The sequence below is a fragment of the Chiloscyllium punctatum genome, chromosome 52 (assembly GCF_047496795.1).
Source record: "Chiloscyllium punctatum isolate Juve2018m chromosome 52, sChiPun1.3, whole genome shotgun sequence".
In the NCBI taxonomy this organism is placed as follows: domain Eukaryota; kingdom Metazoa; phylum Chordata; class Chondrichthyes; order Orectolobiformes; family Hemiscylliidae; genus Chiloscyllium; species Chiloscyllium punctatum.
The window spans coordinates 17,832,605-17,854,213 of NC_092790.1; the positions used below are offsets into that span (position 1 = coordinate 17,832,605).

Consider the following 21,609-nt stretch of genomic DNA (forward strand, 5'->3'; position numbering starts at 1 on the left):
AGATGCTGTGAGTGGCTCTTAAAAGAGCCTTTGAGTTGTCAGATTCAAGAACGGTTTCTTCACTTTTTAGCGGCGCCCCCAGCGGTGGTTTTCTTGGGCAGCAGCACGGCCTGGATATTAGGCAGCACCCCGCCCTGAGCGATGGTCACCCCTCCCAGCAGCTTGTTGAGCTCCTCGTCGTTGCGCACGGCCAGCTGGAGGTGCCTGGGGATGATGCGGGTCTTCTTGTTGTCCCTGGCCGCGTTGCCGGCCAGCTCCAGGATTTCAGCCGTCAGATACTCCGGCACCGCAGCCAGATAGACCGGCGCTCCGGCACCCACACGCTCAGCATAGTTGCCCTTTCTCAGGAGCCTGTGAACATGGCCCACCGGGAACTGCAGGCCAGCACGGGACGACCGAGAGTTCGCCTTGGCGCGAGCTTTCCCTCTGCCCTTCCCAACTTTTTTTATTATTTCAAAAATATACTTTATTCATAAATGATTTGATGGTCTGTACATTGGATCATGCCATACATATGTCCATATTTACAAACACAGATTCGACTTTATTCTTGTCCTTTACAATCCTGTGCATTTTTCCAATCTTGTATATATACATATATTTGGCTGAGGCATCAGCAGAGCCCAAAAAAACGTCTGTATGGGCCCCCTGTTTTCAACATGTTCACAATCTCACACATATTTTCACAAGGAATGCAATAATCCGCCTATATCGCGGTCTCTTCTACCTTCGGGATTTCTGATTGGTCCCATTGTTCAGCCCCTCCTAATGTTGTTTCAATTCCCAACAGGTCACTGCTTCATTCCCCAATCCGGAGAGGGCACGGGGTGGAGGGAGGAAAGTACCGGCGCCAAATCATCCATCGCCTTTTTACAATTTGAAAAGCCCGCCAATATGTACCGAAAAATAGAGAGTTTAAACACAGAAGAATGCACGAATACTCGATTTCATTTACTTCTACATTAAAAGTGTAACCTTTACATTATCTCCCTTTCCTTCGCCTCCTAAAATTCTGATCCAGAATGGAATCTTCTGAACACTAAACACAAACGGAAACAAAAGGCGCCAAACTCTGCAACTAATCATTTATTTCACATTTCAACAGCACCCCGATATACTGATAAAACATTATTACGTTCTCCCAACTGCATGAAGTGTACACGATCGTTAGAGAATATTTTTAAATTGCCCTCCCCATTGCACACGATCATAGATCGATAAAAACTCCACATTTACTCTGCCACTTCTGCAGCTGTTCTAGTTTTATTTCGGTGTATTTTGCCTGGCTCTGCATCCGGACAATACCCGTGCGGAGATTTGGAAATGAAAAGTAAACAAAGTAAAATCGCATTCCGAGGGAAACTGATTATTTTTACTAGCCGGCTAGTACTTGGGGTACTTTGTATTTGAGGGGTGAAACTCGGGGTTCATGCCCCATCTGGGCTTGGAACTCCTGAACTGATCGAGTAACACGGACACATAAGCAGCTGAAGAATGACTCAGTGGCGTTTAACATGATCTCTCCCCAGGAAGGGACTACCTGATCGCATCCAAGAATAAGGCGCGCACCGGGTCAGCTGTCACTCATTACTTTACATAACATTTACAACATATAAATCCCGCAGACATTAATGGCACATACCCAGAAACATAATGGTCCAGCTGTTTCAGGGAAGTTGTAGATGGCTCTGAAAAGAGACTTTGGGTTGTGAATGTGTGTGTTTCCGTGCAACGCGGTCCTTTCACTTGGAGCAGGTATACTTGGTCACCGCCTTTGTGCCCTCCGACACGGCGTGCTTGGCCAGCTCCCCGGGCGGCAGCAGCAGCCGCACGGCGGTCTGGATCTCCCGGGAGCTGATGGTGCTGCGCTTGTTGTAATGGGCCAGGCGGGAAGCCTCCCCCGCGATACGCTCGAAAATATCGCTGACGAACGAGTTCATGATGCTCATGGCCTTGGAGGAGATGCCGGGGTCAGGGTGAACCTGCTCCATCACTTTGTAGATGGAGTAACTTTCTTTCCTGGACCGTCTCCTCCTCTTGCCGCCCTCTTCACCGCTTTCTTCGCGCCCTTCTTGGCAACTTGACTTTTCTTTTCCTCAATCATAGCGACACTCACTGACAGACACAGAATAAGGGAAAGCGGGCTCGGAGCTCGCTCTTTATAAACTTACGGTGGTGGAAGCATGGCTCCTGATTGGCTACTTTGTAGGCACGGTAGCCTCTCTCTGATTGGTTAGGATCTGCAATATCATGGGAAACACAAACCGAAATTTTGTGAAGGGATCAAATTCCGAGCTCACTCTAAAACGTGTAATTGTAATGTATTCTGCATCTTGAGATATGGTGTTCTTTTCTCTTCCATTTCAAAATGGCATCACATTTGTTGCCAAGTGAGAAAATGAACTACAATCTAACAGGCAGTGTGTTTTACTCCTGGAAATAATGGAACTACTCGACAATTGCATTGTGTTGGAGGAAAATGGGAGTTAAGGAAAATTCTCTTCTGCTTGTGTTTCTCGCTCTGCACTCTCTGAAGATCAGACTGGAGGCCTGTGACCAGTGCAGTGCCACAAGGATCGGTGCTAGGTCCACTACTTATCGTTATTTATATAAAAGATTTGGATGTGAGCATGACAGGTATAGTTCGTAAGTTTGCAGATGACACCAAAATTGGAGGTGTGGTGGACAGCAAATAAGGTTACTTCAGATTGCAACAGGATCTTGATCAGATGGGTCAATGGGCAGAGAAGTGGCAGATGGAGTTTAATTCAGAAGTGCAAGATGCTGCTATTTTGGGAAAGCAAATCTTAGCAGGACTTATACACTTAATGGCAAGGTCCTAGGGAGTGTTGCTGAACAAGGAGGCCTTGGGGTGCAGGTTCATAGCTCCTTGAAAGTGGAGTTGCAGATAGATAGGATAGTGAAGAAGGCATTTGGTATGCTTTCCTTTATCGGTCACTGTATTGAGTACAGGAGTTGGGAGGTCACTTTGCAGCTGGACAGGGCATTGGTTAGGCCACTGTTTCACTACTGCATATAATTTTGGTCTCCTTCCTATCAGAAGGATATTGTGAAACTTGAAAGGGTTCAGAAAAGATTTACAAGGTTGTTGCCAGGGTTGGAGGATTTGAGCTATGGGGAGAGGCTGAACAGGCTGTTTTCTCTGGAGAGGAGTGGAGGGGTGATCTTATAGAGGTTTACAAAATTATGAGGGGCATGAATATGATGAATAGACAAATTTTTTTCCCTGGGGTGGGGGAGTCCAGAACTAGAGGGCATAGGTTTAGGGTGAGAGGGAAAAGATATAAAAGAGACCTAAGGGGCAACTTTTTCACACAGTGGGTGGTACATGTATGGAATGAGATGCCAGATGAAGTGTGGAGGCAAGTAGAATTGCAACATTTAAAAGGCATTTGGATGGGTAGATGAACAGGAAGGGTTTGGAGGGATATCGACCTGGTGTGGCAGATGGGAGAAGATTGGGTTGGAATGACTGGTTGGCATGGATGCGTTGGAGTGAAGGATCTTTTCCCATGCTGTACATCTCTATGACTCTATGAAGGACATTCTACCAGCATCTACTCTGTCAACACCCTTCAATTATCTTTTCCACAATTCTGCTTCAAATCTCCAGTAGTCTAATCTTAAACTATTCATGCATTCCTCAGAAGAGCTGCCAGTGTGTGTGTCATTGTCACTTTTACTCTGATTACCCCAATGACCAAAGAGAACTGATGTACTGTGATCCACGCCTTTTGCTCCCTGCTGACTACAATAATTTTACTCTATCTGTTCGGCCCCTCAATTGGTGTAAGCAGCCTCCTGCCAATACTTAAGTTCCTGATATCTTACTTTGCACTACATTACAATAGATATTATTCCATGCATTTCAGTTTCCAGCAGGTTTTTTTTATTATAAACTTTGCTATGTGGATTTTCTCTGAAAATTATTCGGTGACAAGTCATTTGTACTCACTTTGAACTGGTTACTGTTATTTAAGGATATTTTGAACATGGTACTTGTGTGAATATTAATTGTGACAATCTCTTCTGTTATTTGTTTTATCACTGCGATTCCCTGATTACACTGTGAATGATAGTGTTGTTCAGAATTTCAGGTTGGTTAAGGGTTAGTTTATTTTTTGTTATCGGCTGTGTAAAACGGGAGTGCGATTATCGATCTGTCCCTGTAAGCTTTTGCGAGGTGAATGATTATTACTCTCTCACAATCTGTCCCTGCCAGTTTCTGCCATCTGAATGTTTGAGTGTAGTCGTCATCTGTACCTGTCAGCTCTTCCACAGTGAGTACATTTGTACAGAGAGAGAGAGAGCGCGAGAGTATATTTTGGACAAGAGTTCAGACTTTGCAGTTTAAATATTGTGCAAATGTCAATGAGCTGTGAACAGTGATATTTGTTCAAACTGGACACATGTGCATTGTGAATTGTGAGAAAAAACAAACTTACATTTTCTCTGTTGTTTCTCTCTCTCTCAAACTGAGCTTAACATGTAGCTGACCCAATCCGCTCTGACTGTGGAAATTATATTCTTCACTCTGACAGTAGTAACATACCTGCTGTTTGTTAGAAGGAACTGGTCACCCTTGGCTCTGTACCGAGGGAAAATTACATTGTCTTGGTCCTTCAAGTATTTCCCTGGAGGAAAACAGAAGGAAAATCTCCTGTAAGTCACCTTCAACCAAGTTTGACCATCTTTAACTGATCAACGGAACATTCTGTTAATCATCATTAGGATGTTGTATTTAAAGACAGGAATCCAAACAGACAGACATGTCTGATTCTACTCTTGCTCCAGGTCTGGTGATTTTTCTTTTTGTTAATTCAATACCAATTGAGTGAGGTCCAGAAGCTCCCCAATAACTGTGCAGCTCCATGAATGGGGCTATCCAGTGCAAGTGGGGCTGTGAATATCAGATTCATTATTGAACTATGCAGGTCAATTCCTACTTTGTGAATGACAAACACACTCTCACATTTTGTCCCTCTAAGCCTTTCTGAAATTACTTAGGTCTTCACATAGCAGTGATTCACAGGGACAGATTGATATAGAACTATCGATCCATTGCACTGAAATTGTACATAAAGGTGTCATTTGGCCTATCTTGTCCATTCCAACACAAAGACACTAGATGGCCATGGTAATCCCATCTTCCTGCACCCACCCCATAACCCTGTAGCTGAGAGCACTGTCCATTTCTACAATGAGAATGTATTTCTCAATTTGTTTCAGTCAGTCTCTGTTTCGTGGATATGGAAATGTAGCTATCCATTTGTACCTGTCAGTTTCTTCTGTATGAATATTTGCATTGAGTTATCCACCTCTACTTGTAAACGTCAAAATACAGTTCTAAATATGTATTTGTCAGTCTCTACAATGTCAATGTGTGAGTTCATTGACCAGCCCATCCTTGTCAGTTTCTACTCTTTGTGAGAGTGTCAGGAATAACCTGCACCAGTCAGTTTCTGGTTTGTTAATAGGTGAATGCATTTATCAACATATACCTCTCAGTTTCAGTCAATGTGAATGTGAGAATACAGTTATCAATATGTGCCTGTCAGATTCTGCTGTGTGAATGTGGCTGTCATTTTCAGTCCCTACCTGTCAATTTTGTCATGTGAACAAGTGGTTGTTAATCAATGTTGTCGCTGTCAGTTGTTGCAATGAGAATGTGTGACTGTAGTTACCAATCTGTCTATGTCACTTTCTGCTACGTGCATACATGCTTGTAGTTATCAACTTGTACCTATCAGTTTCTGCTCTGTGTCTGTGGGTGTACTTATCAATCTATTGCTGTCAGTTTTTACAATGTGAAAGTGAATTGATCAATCTTTCCTCAATAGTTTCTGTTCTCTGAATGAGTGTTTAATTATCAATCAGTAACTGTCAGTTTTTGGTTTCATGAATGTGGAAATGCATTTATCATTTTGTATCTGTCACATTCTGCTTTGAGTTTTTCTGAGAGTTTAGTTTGTCAGAATGTATGTGCATCTGGAAATGTAGTTACCAAACCACACCTGTCAGTTTTTCTGGCTGAATGTGTGTGTGAAATTGTCAATCTATCTATACCTAATTCCGCTGTGTGAATGAGAAATTCAGAAGCAACTCTTCCTGTCAGTCTCTGCAATGTGAATATGTGTGTGTATTTATCAATATTTTCCCATCAGTTTCTGCTCGGTGAGACAGTGTTGTGATCAATACATTCTGCCGTATGTATGTCTTTATCAAATTATACTTGTCAGAAAATTTTCTCTGCCTATACTGAAGTATACCAGTCAGTTTTGTCATTCGGAGTATGAGACCACAGGTTTGAATCTATGCCTATCTGTTTCTGCCAAGTCAATATGTGAGTCATATAGAAATACAATTTTTAATCTCTACCTGTTAGATTCCATGTAAAATGGAGTGTACTTATCAAACTGAAACTGCGAGTTTATGTTATGTGGAAGTGTTGTTATCAGTTTGTACATGTGGTTTTCTGTTATTTGATGAGAAGAGTGTAATCTGTCGCTGTCAGTGTTTCCTCCATATATCTGAGGAAGTAATCAAATTATACCTGCCAGTTTTTGATATGTGAATGAGAGTGTACATCTCAACCAATGTCTGGCAGTATGAGCTATGAGAACAAGAGTGTTGCTATAGGTCTGCACCATTCAGCTCATGTTATTTCAACATGTGAGTTTAGTTATCAATCTGTACCAGTCAGTTTCTGCTTGGAGTGTGTATATCAATCATTCCTTGGCGTATCTGTGTTATGAATATGTGAATGAGGTTATCAATTTAAAAACCTGTCAGTTTCAACTATCTGCTTATAGAAATATAGTTATTAATCTCTACCTGTCAGATTATGTTCTGTGAATATGGTGCTGTTATCAATCTGTCTTTGCTTTGTGAACACCCAAATATAGTCATCAATATGGACATGTCAGTTTCCACTATGCGAACGTGTATGTGTATTTCCCAACCTATCCCTGTGTGTTTCTGTTGTCTGTGAGAGAGAATGTTGATATGAACATGTAGCTGTAAGTTTCTGGTTTGGAAATGTCCGAATGCCTTTATCAAAATGTACATCAATTTCTGTAATGTGAATGTGTGAGCCCATTATTGGAGCATGCAGCTCTGTGAATATATAATTTGTGGTTATCATCTGTACCTCATACAGTCACAGAATCAGAGATTTACTGCATGGAAACAGACCCTTTGGTCCAACCCGTCCATGCTGACCAGATATCCCAACCCAATCTAGGCCCACCTGCCAGCACCTGGCCCATATCCCTCCAAACTCTTCCCATTCATATACCCATCCAAATACCTCTTAAATGTTGCAATCATACCCGTCTCCACCACTTCCTCTGGCAGCTCATTCCATATATGTATCACCCTCTGTGTGAAAAAGTTGCCCCTTAAGTCTCTTTTATATCTTTCCTCTCTCATCCTAAACCTATGCCCTCTAGTTTTGAACTCCCCACCCCAGGAAAAGGACTTTGTCTATTTATCCTATCCATGCCCCTCAAAATTTTGGATACCTCTATAAGGTCACCCCTCAGCTTCCGACACTCCAGGGAAAACAGCCCTGATAAGCCTCTCCCAATAGCTTAAATCCTCTCACCCTGGCAACATCCTTGTAAATCTTTTCTGAACCCTTTCAAGTTTCACAACATCTTTCCGATACGAAGGAGACCAGAATTATACGCAATATTCCAACAGTAGCCTAACCAATGTCGTATACAGCCGCAAAGTGACCTCCCAACTCCTGTACTCAATACAGTGACCGATAAAGGAAAGCATACCAAATGTATTCTTCACTATCCTATCTACCTTTGACTCTACTTTCAAGGAGCTATGAACCTGCACTCGAAGGCCTCTCTGTTCTGCAACACTCCCTAGGACCTTACCATTAAGTGTACATGTCCTGCGAAGATTTGCTTACCCAAAATGCAACAGATCACATTTATCTGATTAAACTCCATCTGCTATTTCTCAGCCCATTGGCTGATCTGATCAAGATCCTGTTGGAATCTGAGGTAACCCTCTTTGCTGTCCACTACACCTTCAACTTTGTTGTCATCTGCAAACTTACCAACAGTACCTCTTATGCTTGCATCCAAATCATTCATATAAATGATCAAATGTAGAGGACCCAGCACTGATCCTTGTGGTACTCCACTGGTCACAGACCTCCATTCTGAAAAACAACCCTCCGCCACCACCCTCTGTCTTTTACCTTTGAGCCAGTTCTGTATCCAAGTGGCTAGTTCTCCCTGTATTCCATGAAATCTAATCTTGCTAACCAGTCCCCCATGGGGAACCTTGACAAATGCCTGACTGAAATCCATATCGATCACATCTACCACTCTGCCCTCATCAATCCTCTTTGGTATTTCTTCAAAAAACTCAGTCAGGTTTGTCAGACATGATTTGCCACGCACAAAAAATGTTGACTATCCCTAATCAATCCTTGCTTTCCAAATACATGTACATCCTGTCTCGTAGGATTCCTTCCAACAACTTGCCCACCACCGACGTCAGGCTCACTGGTCTATAGTTCCCTGGCTTGTCCTTACCACCCTTCTTAAACAGTGGCACCATGCTAGCCAAACTCCAGTCTTCCAGCCTGTAACTACTGATGACACAACTATCTCAGCAAGAGGCCCAGCTATTACTTCCCTAGTTTCCCACAGAGTTCTAGGGTACACCTGATCACGTCCTTGGGATGTATCCACTTTTACCCGTTTCAAGGCATCCAGCACTTCCTCCTCTGTAATATGGACATTTTTCAAGGTGTCACCATCTATTTCCCTACAGTCTATACCTTCCATATCCTTTTCCACAGTAAATACTGGTGCAAAATACTCATTTAGTGTATCCCCCATTTTCTGCGGCTCCACACAAGGGTGCCTAGCTGATCTTTGGGGGGCCTTATTCTCTCCCTAGTTACGCTTTTGTCCTTAATGTATTTGTAAAAAACCCATTGGATTCTCCTTAATTCTTTTTGCCAAAGCCATCTCATGTCCCCTTTTTGCCCTCCTGATTTCTCTCAAGTATACTCCTGCTGCCTTTATACTCTTCTAAGAATTCAATCGATCTATTCTGGCTATATCTGACATATGCTTCCTTCTTTTTATTAACCAAACCCTCAATTTCTTTAGTCATCCAGCATTCCCTACACCTACCAGCCTTTTCTTTCACCTTAACAGGAATATACTTTCTCTGGATTCTCATTATATCATTTCTGAAGGCTTCCCTTTACTTGCGAACATCTGCCCCCAATCAGCTTTTGAAAGTTCTTGTCTAATACCGTCAAAATTGGCTTTTTTTCCCAATTTGGAACTTGAACTTTCAGATGTGGTCTATCCTTTTCCATCACTATTTTAAATCCAATAGAATTATGGGGTTAAAACAATGACTGCAGATGCTGGAAACCAGATTCTGGATTAGTGGTGCTGGAAAAGCACAGCAGTTCAGGCAGCATCCAAAGTGCAGCAAAATCGACGTTTTGGGCAAAAGCCCTACATCAGGAATAAAGGCAGTGAGCCTGAAGCGTGGAGAGAGAAGCTAGAGGAGGGTGGGGGTGGGGAGAAAGTAGCATAGAGTACAATGGGTGAGTGGGGGAGGGGATGAAGGTGATAGGTCAGGGAGGAGAGGGTGGAGTGGATAGGTGGAAAAGGAGACAGGCAGGTAGGACAAATCTGGACAAGTCATGGGGACAGTGCTGAGCTGGAAGTTTGGAACTAGGGTGAGGTGGGGAAGGGGAAATGAGGAAACTGTTGAAGTCCACATTGATGCCCTGGAGTTGAAGTGTTCCGAGGCGGAAGATGAGGCGTTCTTCCTCCAGGCGTCTGGTGGTGAGGGAGCGGCGGTGAAGGAGGGTCAGGACCTCCATGTCCTCTGCAGAGTGGGAGGGGGAGCTGAAATGTTGGGCCACGGGATGGTGTGGTTGATTGGTGGAGGTGTCCCGGAGATGTTCCCTAAAGCGCTCTGCAAGGAGGCGCCCAGTCTCCCCAATGTAGAGGAGACCGCATCGGGAGCAACGGATACAATAAATGATATTAGTGGATGTGCAGGTAAAACGTTGATGGATGTGGAAGGCTCCTTTAGGGCCTTGGATAGAGGTGAGGGAGGAGATGTGGGCACAGGTTTTACAGTTCCTGCGGTGGCAGGGGAAGGTGCCAGGATGGGAGGGTGGGTTGTAGGGGGGCCTGACCAGGTAATCATGGAGGAAATGGTCTTTGCGGAAGGTGGAAAGGGGTGGGGAGAGTCCCTCTCCCACTGCAACTCCCAGGTAATTTCCTCTGCCCTGAAGCTCTTCAACCATGTCGTGAAACAAACTCGGTACCACAGCCACATTTGCTTCCTCAGTGCCTGCCTCCGGAACCAACTCATCCCACACGGACTCCAGACCACCTTTAAACCAGCAGAGTTCGGACCCGAACAGGACAATCAGTACAGACTACAGATTCAAAAACACCAGCAACAGTTCTCCTTCAAGATCCTCCGCTCCACGCTCGTAGAAATGCGCCGGCACCTAACCTCTCTACGATCAGCCCTGCCTCAGCTGAGGGCCACACTCACTCAGAATTGGAAAGGACCCACTCTGTACTACATCCTCAAGAGAATTCATACTCTCAACAAACAGTATTTCAATTCCATCTCAAACATCAAAAACTGTAAGTACAACAAACTTTTATCTACCCACCTCCATAACCAGCACTCTTCGAAGATTCCCCTTGCCTCGGAAACGACTCAGACGCAATTAGTCATGCGGCTGATGCAGCTACCACCAACACCTTCCTCCTTCCACCTTCCACCTTCATCATGACCACTCCCACAACCACTTCCGCCCCTCACAATTCCTCATGCATTACACGTGACATCACTTCCGCCCCTCACATCATCGCTGATGCCACACACTCAGTGACTTCCGCCACCCCAACTCCTGTGGTCACCACCACTTCTGCCCCCACCAGCGCCACTCACCTGCATTCTGCTGACACGCCCCCCCACAGACCCCACTGTCACTATCCCCACCCCCCAGAACCCCGAGTGGAACACTACCCCTGCTCATGATTCCACCCCCATTTCCCCCACCATCACACCCACTCCAGTTACAGGTTCTGCCCCCACTCCCAGCTCCACACCCACACCAGATCCCAGCTCCCAACCCTGCTGAGTTTTCACCATCCCTCCAGACCTCCCCCTCACTGAGGACGAATGATCAGTCCTCAGCAAAGGACTCACCTTCACCCCCCGCCGTCCACGCATCAATGAATTTAATATACGCCGTGACGTCGAACAATTCTTCCATCGCCTCCGCTTCCGAGCTTACTTTCACAATCAGGATTCCCACCCACCTTCTAAGGACCCCTTCACCCACCTCCAATACACTGCATCCACCTGGACACCCCGCGCTGGCCTATTACCTGCCCTCGACCTCTTCATTTCCAACTGCCGCCGGGACATTAACCGCCTCAACCTGTCTAACCCCCTCCCCCACTCCAACCTTTCACCCTCAACGTGCAGCCCTCCAATCCCTCTGCTCCAATCCCAACCTCACCATCAAGCCAGCGGATAAAGGGGGCGCAGTGGTAGTCTGGCACACTGATCTCTACACCGCTGAAGCCAAACGCCAACTCGAGGACACCTCTTCCTACTGCCCCCTCGACCATGACCTCACACCCCATCACCAAACTATCATCTCCCAGACCACACAGAACCTCATCACCTCAGGAGATCTCCTCCTCTCTCCCCCCCACCCACCCCCCCCCCCCCCCCCCACAGCTTCCAACCTCATAGTCCGGGAACCCCGCATTGCCTAGTTCTACCTCCTTCCTAAGATCCACAAGCCTGACCACCCTGGCCGACCCATTGTCTCAGCATGCTCCTGCCCCACTGAACTCATCTCTACCTACCTCGACACTGTCCTATCCCCCCTAGTCCAGGAACTCCCCACATACGTTCAAAACACCACCCACATCCTCCACCAACTCCAAGACTTCCGTTTCCCCAGCCCCCAACGCCTCATCTTCACCATGGATATCCAATCCCTCTACGCCTCGATCTGCCATGACCAGGACCTCCAAGCTCTCTGCTTTTTTCCTCTCCAGACGTCCCCAACAGTACCCTTCCACCGACACTCTCATTCATTTGGTCGAACTGGTCCTCACCCTTAACAATTTCTCCTTTGAATCCTCCCACTTCTTCCAGACCAAAGGGGTAGCCATGGGCACACGTATGGGCCCCAGCTATGCCTGTCTCTTTGGCTACGTAGAACAGTTGATCTTCTGTAATTACACCGGCACCACTACCCACCTCTTCCTCCGCTACATTGATGACTCCATTGGCACCACCTCGTGCTCCCGCGAGGAGGTTGAGCAATTCATCAACTTCACCAATACATTCCACCCTGACCTTAAATTTACCTGGACGATCTCTGATACCTCCCTCCCCTTCCTGGACCTCTCCATCTCCATTAATGACGACCGACTTGACACTGACATTTTTTACAAACCCACCGACTCCCACAGCTACCTAGATTACAGTTCTTCCCACCCTACCTCTTGCAAAAATGCCATTCCATATTCCCAATTCCTCCGCCTCCACCGTATCTGCTCCCAGGAGGACCAGTTCCACTATAGAACACACCAGAACGCCTCCTTCTTTAGAGACCGCAATTTTCATTCCCACATGGTTAAAGATGCCCTGCAACGCATCTCATCCACATCCCGCACCTCAGCCCTCAGACCCCACCCCTCCAACCGTGACAAGGACAGAATGCCCCTGGTGCTCACCTTCCACCCTACAAACCTTTGCATAAACCAAATCATCCATCGACATTTCTGCCATCTCCAAAAAGACCCCACCACCAGGGATAGATTTCCCTCCCCACCCCTTTCGGCCTTCTGCAAAGACTGTTCCCTCCATGACTACCTGGTCAGGTCCACGCCCCCCTACAACCCACCCTCCCATCCTGGCACCATCCCCTGCCACCTCAGGAACTGTAAAACCTGTGCCCACACCACCTCCCTCACATCTATCCAAGGCCCTAAAGGAGCCTTCCACATCCATCAACGTTTTAGCTGCGCATCCACTAATATCATTTATTGTATCCACTGCTCCCGATGTGGTCTCCTCGACATTGGGGAGACTGGGCGCCTCCTTGCAGAGCGCTTTAGGGAACATCTCCGGGACACCCACACCAATCAACCACACCGTCCCGTGGTCCAACATTTCAACTCCCCCTCCCACTCTGCCGAGGACATGGAGGTCCTGGGCCTCCTTCACCGCCGCTCCCTCACCACCAGACGCCTGGAGGAAGAACGCCTCATCTTCCGCCTCGGAACACTTCAACCCCAGGGCATCAATGTGGACTTCAACAGTTTCCTCATTTCCCCTTCCCCCACCTCACCCTAGTTCCAAACTTCCAGCTCAGCACTGCCCCCATGACTTGTCCAGACTTGTCCTACCTGCCTGTCTCCTTTTCCACCTATCCACTCCACCCTGACCTATCACCTTCATCCCCTCCCCCACTCACCCATTGTACTCTATGCTACTTTCTCCCCACCCCCATCCTCCTCTAGCTTCTCTCTCCACGCTTCAGGCTCACTGCCTTTATTCCTGATGAAGGGCTTTTGCCCGAAACGTCGATTTCGCTGCACTTTGGATGCTGCCTGAACTGCTGTTCTCTTCCAGCACCACTAATCCAGAATCTAATAGAATTATGGTTGCTGGCCCCAAAGTGCTCCCCCACTGACACCTCAGTCACCTGCCCTGCCTTATTTCTAAGAGTAGGTCAAGTTTTGCACCTTCTCTAGTAGCTACATCCACATACTGAATCAGAAAATTTTCTTGTATACTTAACAAATATGGAAAGTTAAACTCCCCTACCATAACCGCCCTAATATTCTTACAGATAGCTGAGATGTGCTGACAAGTTTGTTTCTCAATTTCCCTCTGACTATTAGGGGCCATATAATACAATCCCAATAAGGTGATTATTCCTTTTTTATTTCTCAGTACCACCCAAATAACTTCCCTGGATGTATCTTCCCTCAGTACAGCTGTAATGCTATCCCTTCTCAAAAACGCTGCTCCCCCTCCTCTCTCGCCTCCCTTTCTATCCTTCCTGTGGCATTTCTATCCTGGAACATTAAGCTGTCAGTCCTGCCCATCCCTTAGCCATGTTTCTGCAATTGCTATCATATCCCACTCCCATCTTCCTAACCATACCCTAAGTTCATCTGCCTTCCCTGTTAGGCCCCTTGCATTGAAACAAATGCAGTTTAATTCATTAGTCCTATCTTGTCCCTGCCTGCCCTGACTGTTTGACTTGCTTCTGTTCTCAACTGTGCCAGTGTCAGATTGATCTCTTTCCTCACTATTTCCCTGGGTCCCACCCACTCTCCTCCACCCCCCCCAACCACATTACTAGTTTAAACTCTCCTGAGTAGCTCTTGCAAAATTCCCTGCCAGTATATTTAGTCCCCTTCCAATTTAGGTGCAATCCGTCCTTCTTGTACAGGTCACTTCTACCTCAAAAGAGATTCCAATGATCCAAAAATGATCCTTTGCCTATACACCAGCTCCTCAGCTATGCATTCATCTGCTCTATCCTCCTACTACTGTCTTTACCATCTCGTAGCTTTGGGAGTAATCCAGATATTACTACTCTCAAGTACCTCCTTTTTAAATTCCTGCCTAACTCTCTGTAATGTCCCTTCAGAATCTCAACCTTTTCCCTTCCTGTGTCATTGGTTCCAATGTGGACAATGAACTACTGCTGGCCTCTCACTCTCTTGAAAACATTCTGCATCCTCTGAGACATCCTTGGTCCTGGCACCAGGGAAGCAACACACCATTCTGATTTTTCACTGCTGGCCACACAAAAATCTGTCTGTACCTCAGACCAGAGAGTGCCCTAACACAATTGATCTCTTGGAACCTGACATACCCCGCATTGCATTAGAGCCAGTCTCAATACCAGAAACTTGGCTGTTTGTGCTACGTTCTCCTGTGAATCAATCACTCCCTACATTTTCCAAAACAGCATACTTGTTTGCAATGAAAATAGCCACAGAAGACTCCTGCACTAGCTATTAGTTTCTGCTACATGAATGAATGAGGGTAGTTATCAACCTGTTCTTGTCAGTTTGTTCTGTGAATGTGTCAGTGTAATTATCAGTCTGCATCTGTCAATTTCTGCTGGGTCAATGAGAGAGTGTAGTTACCAATATGTACCTGTGAGATTCTGATCGGTTATTTTTGAGTATCATTATCAAACTGTACATGACAGTGTGATTTTCCCTCTGTCAACTTGAAAGTGTAGTAATAAATCTTTACCTGTTTGGGTATGCAATGGGAAAGTTCTTGTCAGTTTCTGCTGTGAGTGTAGTTATCCATCTGTGCCTGTCAGTTTCTGCTATCTGAATGTATGAATGTAAGTATCAATCTGTGGGTCTCAGTTTCTGCTACAACAATAAGCAAGTTTTCTTTTTGATCTGTACCTGTCAGTTTCAGATATGTGAGTGTATGAATGCTGTCATTAATATATCCCTGAATGTTTCTGCTTGTAAAAATGCAAATGTATTCATTAAATCATACCTGTCCTTTTCTCCAATGTGAATATGAAAATGTAGTTATCAATCTGTAACTGTCAGTTTTTGTTCTGTGAACATACATGTGTTGTAATCAATCTGTACCAATCAGTTTCTGTGGTGTGAATATTCTTATATAACGCGGCACATTATACGGCACAGTGGCTTAATGGTTGGCTCTGTTGCCTCACAGCGCTAGGGATCTGGATTCGATTCCAGCCTTGGGCGACTGTCTGCATGGAGTATGCACATTCTCCCAGTGTCTGTGTGGGTTTCCTCTGGGTGCCCCGGTTTCCTCCCACAGTCCAAAGAAGAGGTTAGATGAATTGGCCATGCTAAATTGCCCATAGTGTTCAGGGATGTGTGGATTATGTGCATTAGTCAGGGGTAAATGTAGAGTGATAAGGGAGTGGTTCTGGTTGAGATAATCTTCAGAAGGTTGGTGTGGATTTGACAGGCTGAAGGTCCTGTTTCAAAACTGTATGACTTCTAATTCTAACGAAAAGATTATACCTGAAAGTCTCTGCTAGATGAAACTCTCCCCATCAGTTTCTGAGCTGACAACGCACTTATCAATTTACAAAGAATGGCAAATTCAGATGAATGCATTTATCAATCTGAATCTGCCATTCTTTGTAATATGAATGTGTGAGAAGAGTTATTGTTCTATGCCTGGAGACATAGAAGTGGAGGCTAGGAAACGTTGGGAAATAAATATTGCTATCTTGAAAACAGTCCACATGCCAAAAGAGGAGGTGCAAGAGATGTTAAAAAAAAGTAAATGTGTCTCAAATTCTGGGACCTAATCAATTATATTCCATGACGTTGGAGGGAGCTGTATTGATAATTTGAATAAATGGCATTATTTTATTTCTTTTTGGGGAATATCTCATAGGGAAGGTTCCTGTCAGTTATTGCAATCTGAATGTGTGACTGTGGTTATCAAATCTGTCAGTTTCTGTGTGAATATATGGGTGCAGTTATCTATCTCAGTTTCTGCAATGTGAATGAAAGTATAATTATCAGTCTCCACCTGTCAGCGTCTCCTACATCTATATGTTATTTTAGTTTGGAGCTGAACCTCTGCTAGTTTATGTCATATGAATGTGTGAGTGTCATCATCAATCTGTCCCAGTCAGTTACTGCAATGTGAATGGGTGAGAGTATATATCAAGCTGTAACTGTTTCTGCCATGTGAATATGAGTTGAATGTGAGAGTGTAGTTGTCAGTTTTTGTTTGTCAAATGAGTACTGTTCTTGATCTATACTTGTCAGTTACCTGTGTGAAACTGGGAGATTTGTTATCAAAAATTACTTGTCAGTTTATGCAATATGAAAGTGAGTGTTATTGTTAATCTGTTCCTGTCAGTTTCTGCTTTGTGGATATGATACATTTGTTATCAAGCTTTCTCTGTCAGTAACTATCTCTGTCAGTCACTACAATGTGAATGTCAGGGTGTATTTACTAATTTGTTCCTGTCAGTTTCAGCTCTGTGTATTTGCGTGTGCAGTTATTAAGCTGTAACTGTCAGTGTCTACCATGTGAATGTGTGAGTGCATTTATCAATGTTACCCTATCAGCTTCTGTGTTGTGAATATGTGAAAGTACTTACTAATTTGTACCTGCCAGTTCTGATATGTAAATATCATTCTCAATTTCTCCTTGTCGATTTCTGCTATATGTGTTACAGCATGCAGTTAGCAATCTATACATGCACTTTTCTGCAATTTTCAGTTACCAATCTGACTGCTCTGTGAATAAAAAGGTAGTCACCAAATTATACAGACCAGCTTCTTTGTGACTCTGAATTCAGATATTAATCTATGCCTGTCAATTTCAGCTATGTGAATGTGTGAGTGCACTTATCAATCTGTACTTGTCAAATTCTGCTCAGTGCATTTGTTTTGTGTCATGGATTGTGTAATAGAAAATTAGAGGATTTTCTAACTCCTATAGTGCAGAGTCGAACTGGGAGGAATGATACCATGAGCTGTTCTTCAGGATGTCATCAGTTTTTCATCAGCATAGCTACATACTTTTGTGAATAATGCTGAGAAATAGATAGGTGTTACATTCCTTTGGAAGTGTCTCAAGGAAAGGGAAATGAACAAATAAATTGTATTGTAGCCGACTGACCACAATGTCCCTGCTACAGGAAAGAGAATTGGTTAGTTCACTTCATTATTCTATTGTGAATATTACATAATCCTGCTCTGTGGTGTGACGGTGCAAGCCATTATCAGTACTCTCCTGATGTTCTATGGTGGCGATGAGGAAAGTGAAAGACTTGTATTTTTGTCATACAGTGGAAAAGATTTCAACCATTCAGGCAAATGTATTGAACATGGTTGAACTCTTGCTGCAAAAAGAATGAGAATTTTCAAATTACAAAATTTGGCTAAATTCCTCTGTTGAATTAAAGGGTAATTGTTTGATTATATTGTTAAATTGACAATATGACACTATTTTCTTGCTTTTTTGTAATATTTCATAGGGTGGGATATTTGGGATACTTTGTAGAAGATTCAAGTGAATTTGGAATTTGGAAATAAATTAATACTGGGCAGAGTGAAAATTTAATTTCTATCCCTGCAAGGTGAATATGTTGAGAATGATGTTGAGATCAAGGTGGGGTTGGCAGCTCCTCTGCTGCCATGACACCCTTATTGAAATGGAATGCTGCCTGAATGGGATTTAGTTGCTTGTTTTTGTGTAAACATTTTGTATATATTCGTTTCTGTTTCCTACAGTGTAAATGTGTGTACATCGCTGTTAGTCTCTGTATCTTGTGTGTTGATATGGTGGTTCAATGTGAATTTGTACCTTTGTATATGTGTGAGTGTTCTCAGTAATGATTCACTACTTGTCACATGATGTCATTGTTTATCCGGTTTGTGACATTTAAAATGCCCTTTTAAAATGTAAACTTGATTTAGTACACCATTTGCCATTTAAACGATCAGTCAGCTACAAACATGCTGTGGATATTCATGGCCTGTGTCATATTAATTGAAACCGGGAAGATGTCGATGAAGAATGCAGAGAAAAAAAGAAACTGGTCTTTCCGTAGTTGAGTCTGACTGTTTGCTTGTTTGGATATATGTCTGGAAATTGAGCTCAAACTAAGTCTGATCCAATCTGCTCTGTGCCTGTGGAAAGGATGTTCTCTGCTTTGACATACCTGTTTGTTAGAAGCAGCTGGTTACACTTGACTTTGCACTGATGAAATATGACATTGTCTTCGTCATTCAAATATTTGCTTGGCAGAAGACAGAAGATTTTTCAGCTGTAAATCAACATAAGCCAAGTTAGGCAAGATTAAACTGATCAGTGTGGCAGTCAGTTAATAATCAAAGGGTATTTTCAAACCTAGCAATTCAAACAGAACCAAGTTTCGATTACACTCTTTCCGTGAGGTGCTCCTGGTCTCCGTTTCTTTTATTTGCAACTTTGTGACAATTGGGTGAGATCCAGAACTAATATCTGTTCACCTCCATGAACGGGAATTCCTGAAGCAGCTGCCATGCATTAATAGCAAGCTGCCAATACATGAAATGTTGAAGGAAAGAACAAGGGACTCAATGTCTAATACTTTACTCGAAACTTCAAATCTGTTCACTCTAATACGTGTCCTTTATAGGATTGTCACAAAATTGTGGTCTGGGATTCCATTATTCACCGCCCAATATCAACAAACAGCATGAAACAGAAGCCAAACAGAATTCCCATCAGTGTTTAGGGGGTTAAAAACCACCAGAATGTCCCACAGCAGCTTCCTCTCTCTCGACCTCCCTCAGCAGGCCCGCAAACAGCCCGAGAAAGGCCTCTCTCTCCACCCCAGCCCGCTCACTCCAAGTTCCGGGACCAGTTCCTGCTCCGCTCGGCCTGTTACAAACAGCCCCCGGTTCTCCCTGAACTCACCCCGAATCAATCCCGCCCCCTCTGTGTCCCAGGCTCCCATCCCGATGTGCTGCTGGAAGGAGCCTGTTGTTCCCTTGCTTCCCTGGGCGCTGATCTCTCCATTGCGGTCTGTTTCAAACAAACTCTTTGCACTCACTGAGTAAATGCTCCTCAATGGCAGCGCTGCGGAAGGGCCTCACGCATGCGTTCGCCTCATCAGGAACAGTCAGTTTTGGGGGAAGGGGCAGCGTCGCGCATGCGCTACTTCAGGTTGCCAGAATAAATCATTCACAATAAATCGACAATGACAGCAGCAGTGCTAACCCCAGACACAGTATCAGGGATCAGGGTCAAAGCACAAATATTACTTCCAAAAAAAGGAGAGACTAAATGATCTTGGATTGTTTTTTTTTCTGGAGCAGAGATGACTGAGGTGGTGGCACATGATTGTGGTGTGAAAGATTATGAGGCTAATGGACAGGGTGAATGTAGAGAAGCTGTTTCCCTTGTTTGAGCGATCAATCACAAGTAGTGATTGGGTTAGGATATGGTAAAGGATAAGGATTCTCAGTATGGTGTAGGGTAAGGGATAAATATATTGATGGAAAGTCCCTTTCACACAGCAAGTGGTGGAAATCTGGAAGATACTGCCTGGGAAGGCAATGGAGCCCAGAAACCATAACCTGGAAAAAGTATTTGAATGAGCACCTGAAATGTCATACCATTTAAGTATATGGGACAAGTGCAGGAAATTTGCAAACCTTCAGTGGTAGTTATTGTGGGTGTAGACACGATGCCTGAAGGGCTTTTCTGTGCTGTATGAGTACATGCATGTCAGCTTTTGCTCTGTGTTTCTCATGGAGCAGTTATTAATTTGTACCTGACAGTCTTTGGTTTCTGGCTATGTAATTGCATTTATCATATGCCACCTGTCAAGATTTTCCTGTGTATGTATGAGAGTCCAGTTAACAACCTGTAACTTTCAGGTTGTAAAGTCATACAGCCTTTGATCCAACTAGTGCACACTGACCAGATAACCTAAACTAACCAAATCTCATTTGTTGTATGGAGTCATAGAGATATATAGCATAGAAACAGACCCTTCGGTCCAACCCGTCCATGCCGACCAGATATCCCAACCCAATCTAGTCCCACCTGCCAGCACCTGGCCCATATCCCACCAAAACCTTCCTATTCATATACCCATCCAAATGCCTTTTAAACATTGCAAATGTACCAGCCTCCACCACTTCCTCTGGCAGCTCATTCCATACCCACACCACCCTCTGTGTGAAAACGTTGCCCCTTAAGTCTCTTTTATATCTTTTCCCTCTCTCCCGAAACTTATGCCCTCAAGTTCTGGACTCTCCCACCCAAGGGAAAGGACTTTGCCTATTTACCATATCCATGTCCCTCATAATTTTGTAAACCTCTATAAAGTCACCACTCAGCCTCCGACGCTCCAGGGAAAACAGCCTCTCCCTATAGCTCAAATCCACCAACCGTGAACCCTTTCAAGTTTCACAACATTTTTCTGATAGGACGGAGACCAGAATTGCATGCAATATTCCAACAGTGGCCGAAACAATGTCCTGTACAGGCGGAACATGACCTCCTAAATCCTGAATTCAATACTTTTCACCAATAGAAGAAAGCATACCAAATGCCTTCTTCACTATCCTATCTACCTGTGACTCCACTTACAAGAAGCTATGAACCTGCACTCCAAGGTTTCTTTATTCAGCAACACTCCCTAGGACCTTACCATTAATTGTATAAGTCCTGCTAAGATTTGCTTTCCCAAAATGCAGCACCTCGCATTTATGCGAATTAAACTCCATCTGCCACTCAAGATCCTGTTTTAATCTGAGGTGACCCCCTTCACTGTCCACTACACCTCCAATTTTGGTGTCATCTGCAAACTTACTAAATGTACCTCTTATGTGCGCATCCGAATCATTTATGTAAATGACAAAACATAGAGGGCCCTGCACCGATCCTTGTGGCACTCCACTGGTCGCAGGCCTCCAGTCTGAAAAACAACCCTCCACCACCACCCTCTGTCTTTTAGCTTTGAGCCACATCGACAGTAGGCAAACA

At 44.4% G+C, this 21,609-nt stretch overlaps 2 protein-coding genes and 1 pseudogene across 2 annotated transcripts in view; 1 reads left to right on the forward strand and 2 right to left on the reverse strand.

The window, feature by feature from the left end:
* LOC140470706 (histone H3) overlaps positions 1 to 14,758 on the forward strand; it is a 375,678-nt gene extending 360,920 nt beyond the window's left edge. Inside the window, exon 5 of the mRNA XM_072566741.1 lies at positions 14,738 to 14,758. The gene's annotated coding sequence lies outside the window, so the exon portion shown is untranslated. The remainder of the gene's footprint in view (positions 1 to 14,737) is intronic.
* LOC140470608 (histone H2A-like) lies at positions 60 to 1,351 on the reverse strand. Its single transcript, XM_072566657.1, has 2 exons — positions 1,237 to 1,351; positions 60 to 439 (listed from the first exon to the last, which is right to left on the reverse strand). Exons 1-2 carry the CDS (start codon positions 1,349 to 1,351, stop codon positions 60 to 62), a joined length of 495 nt encoding a protein of 164 aa, XP_072422758.1.
* LOC140470740 (histone H2B type 2-E-like) lies at positions 523 to 19,695 on the reverse strand (annotated as a pseudogene).
* Positions 19,696 to 21,609: the final 1,914 nt, after the last annotated feature.

What these genes read in the sequence shown, in the direction of transcription:
- LOC140470608 (XM_072566657.1), bottom strand. Translation starts at nt 1,351, where the DNA reads ATGCGATTTTACTTTGTTTACTTTTCATTTCCAAATCTCCGCACGGGT. An exon ending in ACAGCTGCAGAAGTGGCAGA is followed by an intron (nt 440 to 1,236) that starts GTAAATGTGGAG and finishes TAATAAAAAAAG; the next exon opens with TTGGGAAGGGCAGAGGGAAA.